At 43.1% G+C, this 21,085-nt stretch overlaps 1 protein-coding gene across 1 annotated transcript; it reads left to right on the forward strand.

Annotated features, from left to right (window-relative positions):
* The first annotated feature begins 3,947 nt into the window (after window positions 1–3,947).
* On the forward strand, window positions 3,948–20,499 carry gpr157 (G protein-coupled receptor 157). Its single transcript, XM_085394211.1, has 5 exons — window positions 3,948–4,146; window positions 8,170–11,297; window positions 16,320–16,533; window positions 18,569–18,763; window positions 19,088–20,499. Exons 2-5 carry the CDS (start codon window positions 10,915–10,917, stop codon window positions 19,292–19,294), a joined length of 999 nt encoding a protein of 332 aa, XP_085250337.1. The 5' UTR covers window positions 3,948–4,146; window positions 8,170–10,914; the 3' UTR covers window positions 19,295–20,499.
* Window positions 20,500–21,085: the final 586 nt, after the last annotated feature.

A 21,085-nucleotide genomic window follows, 5' to 3' on the forward strand; every position in this document is an offset into this window, starting at 1 on the left:
GAGCTGTGCAGTTTATGCTGCCAGCAAGCGTGCAAAGAAGAGGAGGGGGAGCAAGCGTGTACAGGAGGAGGAAGAGGAGGAGGAGAAAGGAAGAGAGAGAGAGAGGGAGAGAGAGAGAGCAAACAATGTCATTCTGTTCAGGAGGCAATGCTGCAGTCAAGTTTGCCGCGCCATGAAAGCACATCACCAGCAACCAGGAGGCTCAGAGTGAGTGCAGAGAAGTTTTCCTCCTCTCCTTCCTGTGTGAGAGATGCGGTCAGAGGCTGGTCCGTAGGTATACCTTCCTTTCCTCTCTAGTCTTATTTAACTTGTTTGCCTTCTTCTATGATGGGCTCTTCTTTCTCTAGGTTTGTATACTTTTTTTAATTATTATTATTATTAAACGAGCCTTGCAGGAGTTGATATGTGTATGTCGGTGTGCATGCCTGCAGTGTTAGAGCTCCTGGCAGCTTCTGTCTCATCAGTTTCAGCCTCCTCTGCACCAGCATTAAACCAGGCAGCAGTCTGCCAGAAAACCAGTCAGTTAGCAGTCAGGCTCCACTGCTCCCTCATCCATGTTTAACACATGGTACAGGCTGGAAATAGCAGCCAGCGTGTCAGATAGCGGCTGGTCCAGAGGACTCGCTATTTGACACAAGGACAAAAAAAACTCACCAGGATGCAGAGTTCTCCACACCAGTGGAGAGTTTCATCTTTGCTGACCTAGCTTTTAAGAAGACGACAGGCAGCCTGAGCTCTACTTTTCTCGGCTAGCTGTGCATTTATGTTAACCAGCGTGTTTTCATTGCAAGTATGATGCTGGGAACTGGTGAGAAGGATTTTTCAGGGATCTTGGACTGTGTGAGTGTCTGAGTGCTAAATGGGGAAATGAGAATGAGGCTACAGTGGCCTGTTTGGGACAGGGGAGCTGTGGTGCAGTCATGAAGTTGTGCTGTAGTTACTGGGACTTTTCTGCCATCCTATAAGGGGATTTCACATCAGAGTGCTACTCTGTAGAGACTTTGGCACTAAACTGTGGAAGATGAATGCTTTCTGTTTCATTTAGATATTAAGTTTTAGTCTTTTAAAAGACGTCCTAGAGCAGGACCAGTCTTTTCTATCGTTGCAGCAGCAATATTTCAGCAACTTTGCTCTAAAAGAAGACGTTGCTACTTTTGTTTCATTGCAGCATCTCTGTTTCAGAAACAATGTATAAATTGTTTATGGGGGTTAAAGCTTCTTATAAAAGTCAAAGTATTACAAATGCTTGGAAACCAGTATGGAAGGTGTGAATGGTGAATTCACTTGGCTACACGGTCAGCTCTGAGTTCACCTCGGGTAACTGTGCTAAGACCTTGAAAAAGCCGGCCCTGCATTGTCAGTTTGGTGAGGCTGGAGTCCAAGGCGTTTCTCTGGACTTTCTGTTTCTCCCCACTGCAGACAGACGGGCACAATGATGATCACAAACTGTACTAAAGGGTCTGTGCTACATCCGGAGCTTGACATCATCTCGGAACATCTGCAGTTCTCCTGCTCACACTTTCTCTGAGGGTGGGTGCTACACTGCCAGCGAAGGGAACTGCCGCACTCACCTGATGTTCCTTGCACCTCGCTTCTGCCCTCCCCCCACCTCCCACCTTCTCTCCTTCTCCTCCTCCTCTTTCCTCATCTCCAATTTCTCTACTGTAGTCTCTCTCAGAGGTACAGTTGCCCAGCAGAGCGCCTCACCGGCATGCTTTGCACCTCTGTGATTCTGCCCCCTCCTCCTCCTCCTCTCTCTCTCAGCCACGCACCCCCCACCCCTCCGTCCCTGCTGAAAAAGTATGCAGCACATGCTCTCACCATCCTCCTTGAGCAATTTGCTTGAGTGAATATAGAAAGGAGGGAGAGAGAAGCAGGAGACAGAGAGCCAGCAGCAGAACAGCAATCCTGCAGTGTCCTGCAGCAGCTGAGTTCCTGCAGTGCTGGCCTGTAATGGCACACATGCAAGAGTGCGCACACACACACACACGCACACACACGCGCACACACACACACACACACACAGAGGAGGAAATACACCAAAGAGCATCATTCCCTCTCAGAAAATCTCAGACAGTCCTGATGTCACATGACCCTGCATGGCAGAGCAGGCCGTCCTGCAATGTGCTGGACTGTGCTGAGCTTAGAGACAGAGGCAGAGAGAGCGAGAGGGAAAGACCCCCCCACCCCCAACCTCCCCTACCCCCACACACTGCCCATGGAGCACCACAGGGAGGCACTGGTGAGATTAGCCGATTGCCCCCCCTCCCTCCCCTCTGATGGTGCATTGTCCCGTTCCAGCACTCCAGTTCCGATGATGTAATCAATGCAGCAAGCTTTGAACTTGCTGGGCTAGGGGTTCCTTCTCCCACCCCCCCATCCCAAACTGACACAGATGCAAATCTCAGGCTTCAGCTGCAGTCTGTTGCAGGTAGGAGGATGAATAACTACAGTTCTGTACTGAAGTGCAGGGATACGTTCCAGTAAGCGGGGCTACGTCAGCGGATACCCATATTTCACTCATGAGTAAATTGCATAAATTATCAGCCAAGTCAGTTGGTGAAACTACTGCCGGCACTTTGTGAAAATACTTCTGTGCGGTGCCGCAACACCACTTCCAATAAATTAAGGCAGCTAACGGCAGGAAAATGAACCTCGTCTGCTCTTTTACAAAGCTGCCTCTCTAGTTGCTGTTAAGGGGTGGGCAAAGACGAGGCTCCGAGCCGAGCCAAAAGTGCTTTGAGCTCTTTCAGGGTGTAACATCACGGTGACTTTGCTCTTTCATTGATAAGGTCATCAGTCTGTTGACAGGCTGCAGTGAAGAGCAGCAGCACTGATGTACAGTGCAGCTTCAGAGATGCTCAGGCAGCCAAACTCAGACCATATAGTAGCAGGTGAGTTTTGCTGAGCTGGCTCCTACCGCTGTTCCCAGAATCTGCCTAGTGATCAACTTCCACTACAGCAGTGATGAACCGGCATCAGGCCTGCTCTAGTAACGGAAAAAAAAAAAAACCCAGCTAACAGCAAAGCAGGTTTGAATAATTAGCACTCATGGATGCTGATGATTCTGCACATTTAATGCAGTTTAATGTGTCAGCAGATAAATGGACACGTAAAGCACACTTGTATACTGCACCTTTTCTTTTCTCGCTGCATTAATAAACAGTTTAGAAATTTTGATTTCACTAAAAAATGTCACTTTTCCAGGAAGCAATTAATTTTCACAGCGTTTCATATCTTTGCTGATGCGTTCTCTGTGATTTTTTGCAGTTTCATAATTCATGCCGACGGACTTCATCTGTAATTGATGTGACCCGCTGAGTTACTGGAAAAAACAAAACAAAAAACCCAACGAAGATTTAATGAATCAGCACCTTTTATTAGTATGCTATAAACTATTTGTTCTTCTGTGCTAAAGATTAAGTAGGACTAACTGCTAATAAGAGCATGGGTGAACAACAGCTCTGTAAAAGACATTTCATCTACTTTAATCTAAATTCAGCTTCAGCTGACAAAGACTGGGAGGTTGGGACAGAGACATTTTGAGCTGCTTCCACCGGCAGGACACAGAAAGTGAAAAGACAAAGCAGTCACCGCCTGCAGCCAGACGTGGGCCAGGAAGTCAGAGCAGTTTTTTAAAAAAGCGCTCCTCTGTCTAACACATTTTCAGCAGTCGTCACCCATTAGAGCATCTCCTCATCTCTGCTTCTGACTTAAATGACTTAAGCATGTCACACAGAATAAGTCATAATGCACCTTCGAAGACTAACTCATGTGTTAAAGTGCTCAGACTGAAAGCTATGCTAACTGACCGAAGCAGGCTGAGTCATGCTGGGTCTTTTCTGGGTTTCCCCCCTCTCTGATCCTCTGCTCCTCCCCCTGTGCAGGCTCATACATCCAGCCCGGCTGTTGGTGGCGTGTTGGAACATGCCTTGACTTGTTGTACTGCCTGACTGAACAGACAGAGAGAGAGAGAGGCAGCCACAGGAGGAGAGGCAAGAGGCTGGTGGTCAACAGTTTTTCCAGAGTGAAGTGACCCACACATCGGGAGAGCCCGTGAACAGACTCCTGTTGATGCCAACACGTTGAGTGCACCCGCTGGAGATCACGCTGGATGGTGGACCTCTGCTGCTGCCTGGCTAACTGGTGAGTGTCCAAACTGTGTGTAAACAGATGCCTCTGACATACACAACAATGCTACAGCTGAACACTTCTGAGGACCTGTGCACTTCTGCTGAAACTGAGTGAAATTTTCAGAAACACCAACTAGTTCAGGGGAATTAAAATGATGCCAGGCTGAGGCCTTCAGATCAGCCTGTAAATCTAAATTAGAAAACGATAATTTAAGCCACTGCAAGTAGTAGAAGCGTCCAAGCTTGAGTTTTGATGCTGGCTTAATCCCATGGTGACTACACAAAAGGTTAGCGAAAGCTATGATACACCCAAACACAGTACCCAGTTGCACAGTGGCAGGATGAGTGACCCTTTCATCATCTCGTCTTGATCCTCACGGAGAAGGGCAGCTGTTTTTGTTATTGTTTTCTCTGGTATTCATAATGAAAGCCAGTTTTCCAACAGGAGACCCAGCAGGCCGCATCTTTCCCCTCCTGAAAAGCCCCAAGAGAGCCGAGAGCGAAAGGCTTTATAACAGGTCCTCGTTTCTCAGAAGTGATTTGTATCTAGCGGGATCTGATTCGAGTTTGCGACTAGACGGTGTGACAGACGATTCGAGCGGCCCTGGTTCTCAGAAGACAAGTGTCATCAGCATGTCAGTCAGGAAGCGAAATGAGATTAGGAACAGTGTACACAGAGAAGCAGATAAACGAAGGCCAGTCTGTCCACGCTGGCACACATTATCACACAGCACTGATAAACCCTACTGTAAAAACTCATGCAGGCCGGTAAAAACTCAAATACATTAATCACCCGAGAACTCAGGTGATAATCATTTAGTGTCCAACACGCTATGATCTGTGTATTTTAGTTGTGTGTGGTCAAGCAGGAAGATAGTTACTGGGGAAACTCTTTTTTTCCCCTCTCTCTGGCAACCAGGGGTAGTGCAAGCTGAGTGTGAGACTCCGTTCTATTTAATTATTAACACACTGCAGTTTGGCGTGTAGATTCATTTAGCTCAAACCCAAATATGCTTTAAAATTGTTCTAAAAATAAAAGTTAAAAAAAAAAAAAGACTACGAGAGGCTAAGCTCGCATGTCATCAGAATCAGAATCAGAATACTTTATTGATCCCTGGGGGAAATTATTTTTTGTTACAGTGCTCCATTTTAAACCAACATTAAGACAAGACAGACAATACGCTAACTAAGAATAGTACAATATATACATATATATACATACATACATACATAAGTCACTTATAAATAAATATTTGGAAAAGAAACATGTGTAGTTGTAGCAGCAAACAGTGTGTTAAGTGGATGCGTTGTACAGGGAGATGGCCACAGGCAGGAATGATTTCCTGTGTCGTTCAGTGGTGCTTTTCGGTAATCTCAGTCTCTCACTGAACGAGCTCCTGTGACTGACCAACATGTCATGGAGTGGGTGGGAGGTGTCATGTATGCCGATGTGAGCGTGTTGTGCATGTGTTAAACTGCTCAGCAGCACGGCCCTTCAGTACATACTGATGTCACTGTTTGCCATCAGATGATTAGGTTTGTGGAAGCGTTGATCAACCAAGAAATGTGCAGCAGTGACATGAGGAGAAACGGGGAAGTGAGGTAAAGTGGGTGAATGTGATTTTTTTTCTCTCTCGTTTGGATTACACATCGTGAGGCCTGACAGCAGAGGGATCCACCATGATGAGGAAGTATAGGCCAGCCTGGGGTTTGTACACGTGTGTGTGTGTGTTTTGGTGAAGTGTTGCTGGGGAAAATTGTTGCCTGGAGGCTGAATATGTCAGAAACTGTAGACCTACAGAGTCCCACGGTTATTTAAACAAAAGCTATTCTGAGGCAAACGCTATGTGGACCATGTGCAATGTTACGTTTGACACTCCAGATTACACACGTCTAACACTAACACAAATCTTTTTGTGTTTTTGTGTGTGTGTGTTTTTACGAGTCAATTTTAATCTGATATTTAAAGCTTTTAGTTACACCACAAAGGACCAAATGATGCTCTCTTACAAGCCATCGATGACACGTTAACATCTTAAACCAGGCTTGTTCATTTACATTAGCTTTCACGGTTTTCCTTTTCAAATTAAAAATAAATAAATAAAAATCATAATTTAGCAACAGGAAAATACATATTGGATCAAAAAGGACAATAAAAATGTTTAGTTTCACAAGGGTATTTTTAAGGGAATATAAAATAAAACTTTAAATATTTTTTAAAAGACTTTAATTTGTTTATAATAATTAAACATTAATGATTTTGTTTTGATCTTCCAAAAAATACCAAAACACTTTTTCCCCCAAATCTTTACTGTCAAGGTTTTATTTTGTTAGATGACAGTCGATTAATTTAGAAAACAACTCGTACTGCGATATGAGTGGTGTGAAATAATAAGTATGAAAAAACCTGATATCACTAACAATGCACACGTGAAAATGAGATGCAATTTTGTTCGTGTTGTGCACTTCCTCCACCTCCCTGTGCACACCGAGTGCAATTAATTTGCCACAACAAAGATAAAACGCACAATAAGCAAAACGCTAAAAAAAGAAAACACTCGATGAAAAGCGTTATTGTTATCTTTTCATTTAGCTTGTGCAGATGTGGTGATAATAACAAAAATTTAGTGTTAGCTGCATCGTCTGGACACATCCCCCTCCAGCTAAATTAAGATGTACTTAACAGGTTAAACCACAAAACAGCATTTATTTATCCGGTTAAATCCCTTACTAAGTCCGCTCGAGCAGTATTCATCCACACCTCTGACTAATATTTGTAAAAAAGGGTTTTTTTCCCCAGGTTTGGACAATACTACGGAAATATTACAATAGGGAAATCTGTGAGGAGAGGTGAGCCGTGCCTGAGGCTTTAAATGCATTTGTGGAAAGGCTTGTTAGTCGAGGCTCGCTGCTGTTTGCCGTGAGAGGCGGTGGGGCGGCCGGCCATTCATTTAGCAGGCAGGGTTTTGTTTTCCCTGCCATTCTTCGTTCCTGTATCAGGATTACCTCAAGGTCTGAACAGGAAGGAATTCCTGTCATCATGTGCTCAGCGAAGGCGGCATCTAACTCGCTGCGAACGCACAAAGGGACAAGGATGCAGCTGCTTGGTGAAAGCAGGTCAAGGTGCGACCTCTGCGTTTGTCTGTGGACATCAGTTGTGCATGTGTGTGTGTGTGTGAAGACAGACGCTGACAAATACAAATTTTGTGTTTGTTTCAGGCAAGAAGCTTCAGAGCGTCATAAAGTGCTTTCTTAGAATTTCAAAAAGGTCAAAATGCTTAAACCACAAATAAAAACGCTGGAATTTCCAGTTATACAACCAAAAAGTACGTCACAAGATAGACCAGAAGCCGACGCAGAGGGCCACAAATAGCCTTGCTGCAGAATTCAGAAGCAATAACAGCGGATAGTTGATGTAATTCAAACTGTTTGTTTTCCAGACGTTCCTCCCTCTACGGAACATCTTCTCTTCCTTCGTTTAAGAGCATGTGCCTACCGTTCTCTAGTATCCAGTATGGAGCGGTCAGCCAGCCCAAAATAGCACTGCAGCGAGCAAACGCAACTGATAGCGTTGTAGCTGTGGTCCCTGAGGTACACAAACACAGACTAGCACTGTATGGAGCTAGGGTAAAAAAAATTACATTAAACAAACAAACAAACAAAAAAAAAAAAGACATAACCCCCCCCCCCCAAAAAAAAAAAAACAGAAGCAAGGCTGGCAGCCACACAAATAGTTGAGAGCTAAATCAAACCGAGCTTTTTTGTTGCAAAATCATGAGTCATGGCAAGCCTATTCTTAGTTCGGGGGTGTTTGTGTTTGCCAAAGTTGTGTGCACTTAAAGTGATGCTGCACAAACCGGCTAGGAGGAGATCAAGAAATCAGTTTGGAAACAAGCTCGGGGGTTCACTTCATGAAGCGGAACGTGGGCTCGTCTGTGCGTTGTAGTTGTGTAAATCTCAGTCAGGGAGCAGAAAGGGCCTCTATACTTATACACTTAATGAACAACTACTAACATTTCCTCCTGCTTTCTTACAGAGCTGCCAGAGCACCACGCCACCCTCGAGGTGAGGGGGGGGGGCTTTCAGTGTGAGGCCACTGCCTTCCAACAACCACCAACAACACCATCACCACGAAGCTGGGAATGGAAAGCGTCAGCAGTGCCAGGCTCGCAGGTGGACACATGCACCAAAGACCAGTCAGGACCCTGCTGGGGAGAGCAAGCCCGGAGTCGGGTGGTTGGACGCGGCTGCTGTGGGTGTTTCTCTGGCAGTGTCTTAGCTGGTTGTTGTGAGGAGTGAGAATGAAGCAATCAGCAAGTATACTGCCGCAGAAATTCTTCGCAATAAGAAGCCCCGGGATCACAGCTGAGAGGGAAGAAACTGGGAGCTGGCACTGTAAGTTTTCGACCCTCCTAAGAGAATTAACTGAGGAGAGATCGACCGAGCGCACGGCCTCCGCAATATTTAGAAAATGGATCAAAGCGTCAAACTTCCACACTGTCTGTTGCACTATCATGATCTTCTGCTGCCATCTTGTGACTGAAAGCAAACCTCCCGGCATGCTTTTGATCAAACGCTGCTGCGCCAATTTGTGAAACCTTTGCCTTTTTTTTCCTTTTCATTGAGACAAAACGAAAGCCCTTTCATTCAGAAAATACAACTTGGCTTACTATGACTTTTTTCAGTTGCAAATGCATGTTTTTGATCCCTTAATTTAATTTGCTCCATAGATATTTCTGGATGTAACGCACAAACAAAAAGAAAGTGGATATGATTAATTCTTGATTTATGTGCCTGATATTTTATTTGTGACATATTGCTGCTGTAGAAAAGGAGCATTATAAATAAAGTTAGATAAATACTGATTTATATATTTTCCTCTTTCCTTACTTAACACAAGAATTTTGTAATAATGCAAAAGTGTTGCAGAAAGGCCCTTTGGACTACATTTAAAAAAGAACACTTTTTATTTAGTGCATGATGAGAATATTTCTGTGTGACCAAAGACGACCTAATGTGTGCAGATGAGTCAGGTGCACATTAATTTAGGCTTACACACACACACACACACACACACACACACACACACACACACACACGATGTTCTTCTGATTTTTTCTCCACTCCATCTCAGAATCTCTCACCGTTATTGTTGATGCTCGATACAAAACAGTGTCTTAACCTGTCTGTCGATGGTGTGATTCAGGCGATAATGCAGATGCCGAGTTGGCTGCAGTCTGCAAGGGAAAAAAGACAAAGAAAAAAAACCCCCAATGTTCTGCTGCACTGCTGCAAACACTAAAACAAGGGGGTTGCAGGTTTTTCTGGGCTGCAGTAATGCAGAAGCAGTAAAAGTCCTGCTCTGACACAAGGTCACCGCTCCGAGGGCTCTAAACCGTTTTACATCACACTTCTTTGGTAAACTGCAAATCACAAGGCCACCAAAGAATCATCAGCACTCGGGACAGGAGGCAAGCCAGATGTTAGTTGTTAGCTTCTCCTTTATTTCTGTGCACAGTGAACTCGTCGCTAATAGAAATGTAATTTCAGGCAAAATTATGCTTTTATTTAAAAATGAACTTATTGCCCCAGAAAGCTGAGATTCCAACTCTTACTGCAGGATGGGTTACCGTGAATTCACTCTTTAAAAAATTAATTGGTCCTTTGTCTACATTTAAATTCACCCATGAAGGCTTTTATATTCATGATCGGGTGTTTTAAATAACTAGTCATTAAACCCATGCTTCAGATTTAATCACTTTCACACATTTGCAGCTTTTTCCCTTTTTTGTATACCTGAGGATTAATACAGGGAGGTTTTGGATACACAATTTTAAATGCTTTTTTTTTTTTTTTACCTTGCAAAGAAGAATGAAGTGAAACCATGAAAATATTTGTTAGATGCAATCTATGTCCTGTAGTTTACAAGATCATCAAATAATTCAAATAAATACATTTCAATGTTTCAATTTTCTGCTGCCCATCATGTTCACAGCTGATGTACTTTTAAATTATGTTTTGTTTCGCTTTTATTTATTCAGTTCCTCTGTGCTCTTTGATGACACTTCTGCTTTGGTGCCACCACCTATTCATGTGTTTTGATTGCCTACTTTGCAATACTGCACTTTCTGAAGCCAAAATTCAGTCACTTTTTATCAACTTCTACATACATTTATATAAAAATGAATGCGTCTTGTTATTCAATGCACTTGCGCCAGATTATATTTATGTGAAGTGTATCTTTTTTTTTCCATGTACAAAATAGTTATTAAAATAAAATCAGACGTCATTTTCTAACCTGAGCAGCGAATCCTTTTATGCGAAACCATGACAGGAATGGGGAAGCGGTTTCATCATGCTGTCATGTGCCGTGTGCGGTACTTTATGTCAAAGCTGGACAGCACAAACTGAGACAATTACACTCAAAAATAGACCCTTTGAGTGCCTGCAGGTTACCAGCTGACTTAACTTCTGCTTTGGGTTCCGGTTGGTGAGGGGGCGGCGGGGAAGGAGGGCTTTAAGCTGGGTGAAAAGTTTTGCTTGACTCCCTTAAAAGCAGTAGAAGATTTTTTTGTTTTGTTTTGTTTTTTTCAAGTCATGTGGCTCGACTGGACGGAGTGTTTTTAAACCGTCGCCTGGCCTTAAGGGAAAATAATGTGGAGAGCCCCTGGGAACATCCAGAATAAAACCAGTGCGCTCGGCCGGGAAAAGAAAGGTGTTTACAAACAGAGACTGCGGTGTCCGCGAGACGACTGCAGCTCGTGCCTGATCGCGCTACACTATGGCAAACGCGACTCAGACTCAGACCGAGGTGTATCTGTTCGAGCAGGTGATCGTGCTGTTCTCGTGCGCGCTATCTTTCCTGGGCTCCTCTCTGATTATCCTCACCTACATTATTTGGTCGGATTTGAGGACAACTCCGAGGAAACTGCTGGTTTACCTCTCGGTGTCTGACTGGCTCTCCGCCGTCTCCTACGCCTTCGGAGTGTGGAGCGTCTTCCGCACAAACTCGGCGGAGTGCGTCGCTCAGGGAGCGATTTCCACTTTCGCCAACACCAGCTCCTTCTTCTGGACCGTGGCCATCGCCGTTTACCTGTACGTGTTCATCGTGAGGGCCAACCAAAGAGTCGCTGACAGCCTCGTGTTGGTGTTCCACCTCGTCAGGTAAGCAACCCGCGGAGTGTTATCTGTTTACTAAACCTGCTCCGGTGGTACCTGCGCCCTGAAGCATCTTGGGATTTCGGCAGTTGCCCCCCCCCTAAAGTTGAGTTTACGTCATATTTTCTGAGATTTTGAACAGTGACTTGTTAAAAGCTGCACATTCAAAACGGCTCCTTTAAACTGAGAATTAGACCACAAACACAAACCGCTTTGGCTCACTTAACGTGCATCTACTTTATTTTGTAACACTCTGAAAGTTGGCGCAAAACTCCAGTCTACTGCCAAGCTACGTCCTGACGTTACACCGCATAACGGGGTGACGTGCTGACATCACGGTGGGACCTAGTGAGTTTTCAAATATTAACCATGGCGTTATTGGATCAGTTCACGTGACGAGTGTTCATAAATCAGCTGATGCATGACACGTGCTCACTTGTTTTCTCACCAGCTGGTGTTACCAGGACAACCTGGATCCTCCGTGTGTGTTTCTCTGGATAGGAACACTGAATAAGGGACTCCCTACAAATCCATTACACCAAGGGTGTCAAACATAAGGCCCCGGGGGTCAGAAATGGTCAGGCAAAGAATCCAATCTGGCACACATTTTGGATTCTAAATGAATAAAATAGGACTTTTTTGTGAATTAACAAAAACTTCCAGCTTTATAATTACAGGACAGTCTGAGCAATGAGCTACCAGAACTTTTTCTGTCATTTAAAGCATTTATTTTGTACACTTCAAGCCTACAGAGTTGTCCTAACTCAGGGGCCGATCTACAGGGGGGGCTGTAAAGCCTTGCCTCATTTGTATTTTTAAAAAGTTTATGTTTACTTAGAAGAGATAATGATACAATAAATACTTTCAAAGCGATATTTTGTTAACACCATTTAGGTATGGGGGATTTTCCACATACTTCACTGAAAAGGCATTTACACGTTTGTGCTGTGGTTAGCACTGCTGCCTCACAGAGCGAGGGTCCTGTGTGGAGTACGCATGTTCTCTGCGTGCCAGCGTGCTCCAGCTTCCCATCCACAAACATACAAGTCAGGCTAACTGGTGATTCTGAATTAGTGAGTGTCTCTGTGTGTTTGTCCTGCAATAGATCGCCGTCTAAACTGTGCCTCGCCTTTTTTTTTTCACTACCAGCAAAAACAGAAAAAAGAAAACACCCCAACTTAAAATGTATCACTGACAACATTCAGTCATACTGTCAGAATTTCTGTTACTGAAACTTTGGTGATTTATTTGTGGATGAATGAGTTCAATAACAGCCAAAAAGACAATATTTTATTTTCAAAGCTTTTCATTCATCCCACTCTTCCTCTTCCTCACATTCATTGTTTTCTGGTTTCATGGTCAAAAACATCCCCAACATGTCCACCCTGCTCTTTTCTTCCGTAGAACAAAACATTTTTTGTTTTTTCTTATCAAAATTCCTTAAAATCAATCAAATTGAGTCTGTACTATGCCGATATAAGATAAGATAAAGACAGAACTTTATTAATCCCTCGGGTGGATTCCTCTGGGAAATTCGGTTTCCAAAGCACAGCACCAACAGAAGTTACAGAATGTGAGCAGAATACCATATATACACATATATAAATACAGAGACACATATAAATAAAGAATATACAAAAGGGATAAATAGAATAAATAGGAATAAGAATACAAGGGAATTGCACATTTCAAGTATTGAAGTCTATTGCACCGTTGGTTATTAACAAAAAGTATTGCACAGTGAAAAGGCACTACAGCTTAGTTGTCCCCCCCTCCTTTGTCCTCCTGTCTCCCCTCCCTCTCCCCTCCAGAGAGGAGTTAAACAGTCTGATGGCGTGTGGGACAAAGGAGTTTTTAAGTCTGTTGGTTCTTGTCTTTGGGAGAAGCAACCTGTCACTGAACAGACTCCTCTGGTTGTTTATGGTCGTGTGCAGAGGATGCCCAGCATTGTCTATAATGTCCAGCAATTTTTTTTAGTGTCCTTTCCTCTGCCACTGTCACCAGAGTGTCCAGCTTCATGCCGACCACAGAGCTAGCCCTCCTGATCAGTTTCTCCAGCCTGGATGAGTCCCTCTTTGCTGTGCTGCTCCCCCAGCACACCACAGCATAGAAAAGTACTCCAGCAACCACCGACTGGTAAAACTTCCTCAGGAGCTTCCTGCAGATGTTAAAAGAGCTCAGCCTCCTGAGGAAGTAAAGTCTGCTTTGGCCTTTTTTATACAGGTGCTCTGTGTTGCATGACCAGTCCAGTTTGTTGTCCACCCACAGCCCGAGGTACTTGTACTTGTTGACCACCTCCACCTCCTCCCCCTCTATCTGAACCGGCAGTGGACCTGCTCTGGACCTCCCAAAGTCCACAACCAGTTCCTTAGTCTTTGAGGTGTTGAGTTGCAGGTGGTTTGTGTGACTCCAAGTTCCTCACCAGACTTCTGTACTCCTCTTCTTGATCATCCCAGATACACCCCATGATGGCCGTGTCGTCTGCAAACTTCTGGATATGGCATAATTCAGAGTTGTAGCAGAAGTCAGAGGTGTACAGGGTGAAGAGAAGAGGGGACAGCACAGTTCCCTGTGGTGCTTTATGTCATTTTAAATCAGCAGCTAATCTCGCCTTCTTTTCACATCATGTGCTATAGTGACCATTTGCTAGAAAAGGAGGTCTCACCTTCAAATGATGCTTGGTGGGGACTCCCACTCCTTATACAATTCTAACAAGCTTGACAGTCAATATTAGGTATGGCTGCCTTTATTCTTCACCATAGTCTGAGCTGTCTTAGGCAGCTTTCTTGTAATTTCTTTAAGTAGTCTTCAGGAATAGTTCTCCAGGCTACTTGAAGGACATTCAAAGCTCTTCTCTGGATGTTGGCCACCTTTAGATGGTCACACACTGCTTTAATAATGTTGAGGTCCAGCTCTGGGGAAGCCATGATTGATAGTGAACCATTGTGTGTTATTCTATCCAGGTATGCTTTTACTGGACTGGTGTGGTGTTTGAGATTATTGTTGTGAAAAACGAAGCTGTGGCCAGTCACATTCTTCAGATGGCATTGCATAACAGATCAAAATCTGCCTGCACTTTTCTGTGTTCATAATTTAATCAGTTTAACGAGATCTCCAACGCCACTGGCTGAAATGCAGCTCCAACCATGATACAGCCTCCGATCTAGATGACTGTTGACCCTCAATGTTGTGTAGACACTCTTTACTGACCTCCTCCACACATACTGAAGATGACACGAGCCAAACATTTCATATTTGTATTCATCACTCCATAAGACATGTTACCACTGATTTTTCACTCCAGTTCTTGTGTATTTTGGCTTTTTCACTTTGTTCCCTTCCTTAAAAATGTCTTCTTAACAGTCACCTCTCCATTGAGACCATTTCTGGTGAGGCTTCAGTGAAGAGTAGAGGAATCAAATGAAGGACCAGATGCATTCTCAGGCCCGTTTTTAAGGATGTGACCTTCAGACACTGTCCTTCTGCTGTAGATAGGTTTTAGGCCTGCCACTTCTTCTTTTGTCCTCCACTCATCCAGTTTCCCCATTTTCTTTGAAGGACACACTGCACACCATGCTGAGAGGGCATGCATTTTTGGATTCTAAATTTAAAAAAATAGGACATTTTTGGTGAATTTTTATAGTTACAGGAAAGTCTGGGCAATGAGCTACCAGAAAGATTCATTTTTTACAATTCAAGCCCAAAGAGTCAGGGGGAAGGGGGCACCATGTCAAGTTTTCTACTAATAAATCTCTGGGAAATAAAAACATTTTTCATCCCTAAAGATATAAAATATATAAGATATAAAATGGGTTTGTTTGTTTTTTTGCAAACTTGTCTGTTATGTGTAGACACAACACTTTTTCATCCCTTGAGTCACGTGCTTTTTTTGTGCTTGAATGACTCATAGGTTATTTTTAAGTAGCTTAAGAAGTGAAAAAACAACAAAAAACGCATTCCTCTGAAAATGGTCAGGTACACGGACCGGACTGAAAATGGGTGAAAAAACAGCCAATGTCCAAAAAAAAATAAAAAATTTTGGAGGATGCTCAGAAAGCCTGGAGACCTATTGCTCAAGAGTACTTTAAAAATTCCAAGAAAATCTGGCTCTGAAGTAAAATACAAAAAAATGAGGGGTGACTCAAGATTTTTACACAGTACTGTGTGTCCACTTTATTGACAAGCAGTTATTTCATTACTCATGTTTGTGCTTCAGATATATTTCTTTATTAACATGTCAATTTTGTAAAAAATGTAACAGCTAAAACAAATGTGTTTATTTTAGTGGTTCACTGTTTCCACTGTAAAAACAGCAATCAAACATGCGGAGCCTCCCAGTGTGACGACCCCTTGTAGTGTTTTATTTTTTTATTTTACACATTTTAATCCTTGTTGTCCACTTTCCTTCTGCACGTTAATGATTTGTCCTCACTGATTGTTAGCGAGTTGACTCACTGTGATGTACCATCGTTTAATTGATCTATTTTTGGACACGGGAACATTTTCACCCATGGGTATGGCTCACTGCAGTGTTTGCCGTTGTCATCCTAACAATCTCTCTGTGAGTTCTCAGATACTGCAATGAACTGGAGATCACACAACAGAGGCATTTATGGAGGCTTATATACACTAAGACACACGCACTGTCTTTTTGGTATTTATAAAGGTCTGCTGCTGTGTATACTGCAATGAAAATCTAGTAACCTTTTAAAGTGGTGTTATAAGAGGAGAAGTGCTTCATGGGGGGGCGGGAAACTAACGAGCGCTGCAAACAATGCAGAATTCATTTCGTGGTTTTATCTTCTTCTACAACAGAACAGGCCGTGACTCTGCAGTTTGCACCATGTAACACACAAAAGCCTTAAGCACAAGATTACTATCACACACTGTCACATGTCTTTGCTGCAAGTGTTGGTGTCATGCCCGTCAAACATTTACATAAAAACCTCCAGTGGAAAAGTTTAAAAATGTGACTCTGACCTTCGGAGCTGTTGTGTTTACTCTCCGGACCCTTGTTTTGTGTTCCAGCTGGGGAATTCCTCTGGCCATCACTATTGCAGCTGTGAGTCTCAACAAGATTGGTTACGATGCGTCAGAGGTGTCGGTGGGCTGGTGCTGGGTCAGGATCAACGTTCAAGACCGGGTCCTGTGGATGCTGCTGACTGGAAAGATCTGGGAGTTCTTGGCGTACCTCACCCTCCCCTTCCTCTACATCCTGATCAAGAGGCACATCCACATAGCGGTGAGGAGGACACCAGGGACCTCATTCATCAGTCATGTGTACACAGAGCTTTGTGACTATTTGAATATGTCACTTTGCGTTCAAAAATCTGTTTACACATTAAGAACCACAACAAACCTGCAGATACACAACTCTTTTTCCTGCCAAGCATTAAAATCATCCTTCTTAATACTCCGGTACTCAGTACGAGCGATCCACAGTGGATCTGTTATTTACATTCATCTGTAATCAGCCAGAACCTTTGACCTTTATTGGAAATCTGCTGGTGATCAGCTGTTTTCAGGTCGACAGAGTGAATCATGAACGAGTTTCTTTATTCATTAAAAAGCTGATCTCAAACTTCCCCTCTTGCCTTCTGCATTATGATTAATATCATAGTCAGAGAGTGAAAGAGACACTGTTGTCTTCAGGGGGAAAAACCCAAAATGTATTGGCCTGTCATTATTTGCATTTAGTCTTGGAAAGCTAAAATCATCACCTGGGCATAAAGTGGAAATACAGTTTGTTTAAAACATTCTGGCTCATAAATCATTTCAACCAAACAACATACTGATCACAGCCTGAAATCTTCTATAGGAATGTATGCACAGAATATCAATACATCCCAGTTCCTGTATCTGTGACTCAGACTTTCAGCAGTTGAGCATTAAAGGAACTGATTTGTTTCCCCTAGAGGATGACAGGAAACTTTATCCCTAACACGCTAACTATTATGAAACACACTACAGAGGTAGTCAGACTGTGGATGAAATCATTCTTTGTTATATTGCACTTTTATCCTAACAGAAACTTTCAGTCATGGGAAAAAGAAAGTTCAGTTTTACATATCAGGACATGTTAAGACAATCATCTGGTCCTGAGCAGGTTAAAATGAAGTAAGCAAAACCCCAGATGAACAACAACGCATAACATACAGCTCCATGTCGTTATTTAACAAAAACTGGCCAAAAATGAAGAAACGGCGTGAGAATCTAATCACACGATTACCGCGTCCATAAAGAATTAGGAGGGTAAGTAGCAGCCAGGAATTCCTCATCAAATGTACTGGAATAATGGTTCTTCATCAAGTGTGTGCACCTCTGTGAAAGCAGAAGTTTTGTCAGTGTGCAGGTGTGGATCACCTCATGACAGCTGCCAGTATTCCTAAGAATGAATGTCCCAGAATATTCATCCCAAAGTCAGACCGTGCATGCTCAGAGAAACTGCAACAAAAAAACCCCCAAGAGACTCTACAGGCCTCAGTTAACATGTTAAACGTTAAAGTTCATGACAGCACAATTAAATAAAGACTGAACAAATATGGCTTGTCAGGAAGGGTTAACAGGAGGAAGCGTTTTCTCTAAAAAAGAACATGGCACCACGGCTTAGTAATGCAAAGTTGCACCAAACATGCACAATTGCAACCAAACACAGCATATCAGCACTAACGAGTTATACCAACCACAGTGGTGCATGGGTAATGATTTGGGCTTGTTTTTCAGCCACAGGATATTGGCAGCTTGACGTCACCGAGTGAACCATGAACTCCTCTGTATAAAAGTATTCTAGGGTCAAATCTGAGGCCATCTGTCCGGATGCTAAAGCTTGATCCAAACAGGTTCATGCACAGAGGCAAATCTCCAACAGAACAGCTGCAAAGGTCCAGTCAAAGTCTAGATTCCAACCTTACTTAAGAGAGCTGTGCATGAACAAATGCCCACAAACCTCACTGAGCAGAAGCACCATTGTGTAGAAGATTGGGCCAAAACCCTCTACAATGATATTAGAGACTGATAAAGTCACACAGAAAATGATTACTTCAACTTCTATTAAAGGTGGTTCTATAAGCTACTGAATCGCGGGATGTACTTAGTTTCTGCAGTTTGGCTTGTTGTTTTTTAAAAAAAACAAAAATGATATAGTGTAATGAAAGGGTTTCTGTATCTCCCTCAAATATCTGCCTAGTAGTGTGAAAGTTATCTGATGTTCTTGATGACACATTTTCTCTCTTTCTTTATTTCCTTTTAATGGTCTCACTCTTGATGCTCTGACGCAGCATGCAGCCCTCTCTGAGTACCGTCCCATCTTGGCCAACAGGCCTCCCGCCCACTCCTTCTCCTCCATGGCTGATGTGAAGCTCACGCTCATCCCCATCATCTTCATCGTCCTACGCATTTGGAGCACGGTGCGCTTTATCCTGCTGCTAGCCGACTCAAGTGTCAGACAGAACCCAGCGCTGGTCACGCTGCACGTGAGTTTACGCTTCTTTCTCTTTTTGCCTTTTTAAAAAGTAACAAAGCATTTTCAAAATACTGTAAATTTTCCTTTTAAATGGCTTGAAAATGAAATGAAGCCTTTATGATGTTTGGACTGTTTTATTACATGATAGTGCCACTGTAAGTGTGCATAAAACATTTTTACGCACTATGAACACGATGATATAAATGAAAATGTGTTGTTTTATTGACCGATAAAACAAGCATTTGCCATCAAAACTCATAAAGACTTTTTATTTCTCTGGAATAAGCCATCATGATGCCCTCATCTGAAACTCCTCTTTCGTCTGATCCCACAGGGGATTGGCAACACCTTGCAGGGAGCAGCCAACTGCGTCATGTTCGTCTTGTTCACTCAGCCGATCCGCACGCGCCTCTGCGCCGCGCTCACATCCTGCTCCCAATGTCGAGCAGAGGCGCAGCGCCCGCACAGGCTGCTACCCGAGCAGGACGCAACTGCCCGGAGAGAAGAAGACAGCACTGAACGAGGCCACGCCGACAGATGAGACTTTGTTTGGTGCAATGAGAAGATGAAGGCAAAGCAAAGAGGCTGACATGAAGGGAGGAGGAGTTCTCTACTTCACCTCGAGCCCTCATTACACAAAGTGCTCATGCGATGGCTTCTTGAGGTTCTGCAGGAGCATGCACTTCTGTGTCATGTGTCTGCACTGTGGGTGATGGGGTGTTGCTGCCTGATTTTATGTTATTTACACATAAGGTGAAGCATTATTTGCATTTATTGTTCTGTAGGTCACATGGGTAAAGTGTTTTGTTTGGTTTTTCTTTGGGTTGGTGTGTGTTGATGATTTCACTTCCCCTTCCAAAGAAAGTGAAGGAGGTCTGAAGGAGCTCTGCTTATCATGTACTGTACTCAGGTTAACACTGTGAAGGATTTTTGTTGTTGTTTGTTTTTCTAGTATCCGAGTATTGTGAATTTGGGGAGAAACTTTTGTTGGCCCGGTTATGTTACAAACAACAGAGAAACAGGTAAAGCTTTGTCGCTTTAGGTCACAATTATACTGTAATTTTTTGTGTTTTTCTTTTTTGTATCATTAACAAATGTGGCCAGAAGCTCTAAATACACTACTCCTGAAGCAAAGACAGGAGCAATGCATTTACTCACATCTAAAGAGCTGTGCATTATTCTAACTGTTAGCTTGACTTCTCTTTCACTGGAGATACTATATTGTTACATTTTTGGGTAGATGATCATCATTTTCTATTTAAAGGAATAAATACATGATCAACTTTGCTCTAACTGCTGTTCTCCTTTTACTTTTAAAACTCTTACTTATTTCCCAAGGCATTAGTTTCAACATCTTTCAGACACCGGTTTCATAAGATTGGCAGCTTCTGTTGTGTCACCATAATTAGCATGATTACTATCACCGTGGTCAAATTTATGTTGTTTTTTTCTTCTTTTTTTGCATGATCTATAATCACATGTCATCCTTCCTCTTTCAAACTCAGGCTTCACTCATGAGCCTCACTTCTCCTTTGAGCTGGTGGCTCTTGTTCGCCTGACTAAAAATGCAGGCTGAATGCATTACTAATGATGAGTGGGTGAACCCGGTGCCCTGATTCTACTTCCCAAAGTTTCGAAATATTGGTTTAAAATTCACAGCGTACTTGCTCCAGCATTTTTATTTTCTTTGTGCTTTACTATGCACATGCAAAGGAGCGTGGGGATAGTTCCCACATATTATTTCTAGTTGCACTTTTTATACGCTTTAAACTGTACAAATAAACAGTTTTCTTTGAGCTAAAAAGTTTTCCATCCATCCATTTTCTTATCAAAACAGGCTTGCGCTGTGGCTTGAGCCTATGCCAGCTGACGGTGGGTGCACACAGAGTACACCTCGGAAGGGTCACCAGTACATCACAGGCCTAACTATATTTTCCTCCAATCAAATTTTTATCTGAGGTCTAAAGAAACGGGACACAGTGCAGAGTTCATTCTCTAAGACCACCAATAACCAGATACCATGTCTGGGAAAATGCAGGTAGTGAATGTTGTTTGTGCCAATGACATCTAAAATAAACAGCCAATAAATAGTTTTTGTCTTTTATCCTTGTGGATGGAAGAGGGCGTACAGAGGAGCAGCACTTACCGTATTTCCTGCGGGAAGTAATGTGTTGTGTCAGTTCAGGGATTTGGCTGGCATTGAAGTGACTTGAGTCAGGAGGGGGCCGCTTAAGAAAGACTTTTCTGCTTTCTGCCTGCTTAAATTCATTAAGAGAGCCTGTGCTACAATACCAGGGGTGACCATTCACCAGTAAACTTAACTTGGAGGGGG

Source organism: Rhamphochromis longiceps, linkage group LG20 (assembly GCF_057381845.1).
Source record: "Rhamphochromis longiceps isolate RC_006_pf linkage group LG20, R_longiceps_female_GT1.1, whole genome shotgun sequence".
NCBI lineage: Eukaryota > Metazoa > Chordata > Actinopteri > Cichliformes > Cichlidae > Rhamphochromis > Rhamphochromis longiceps.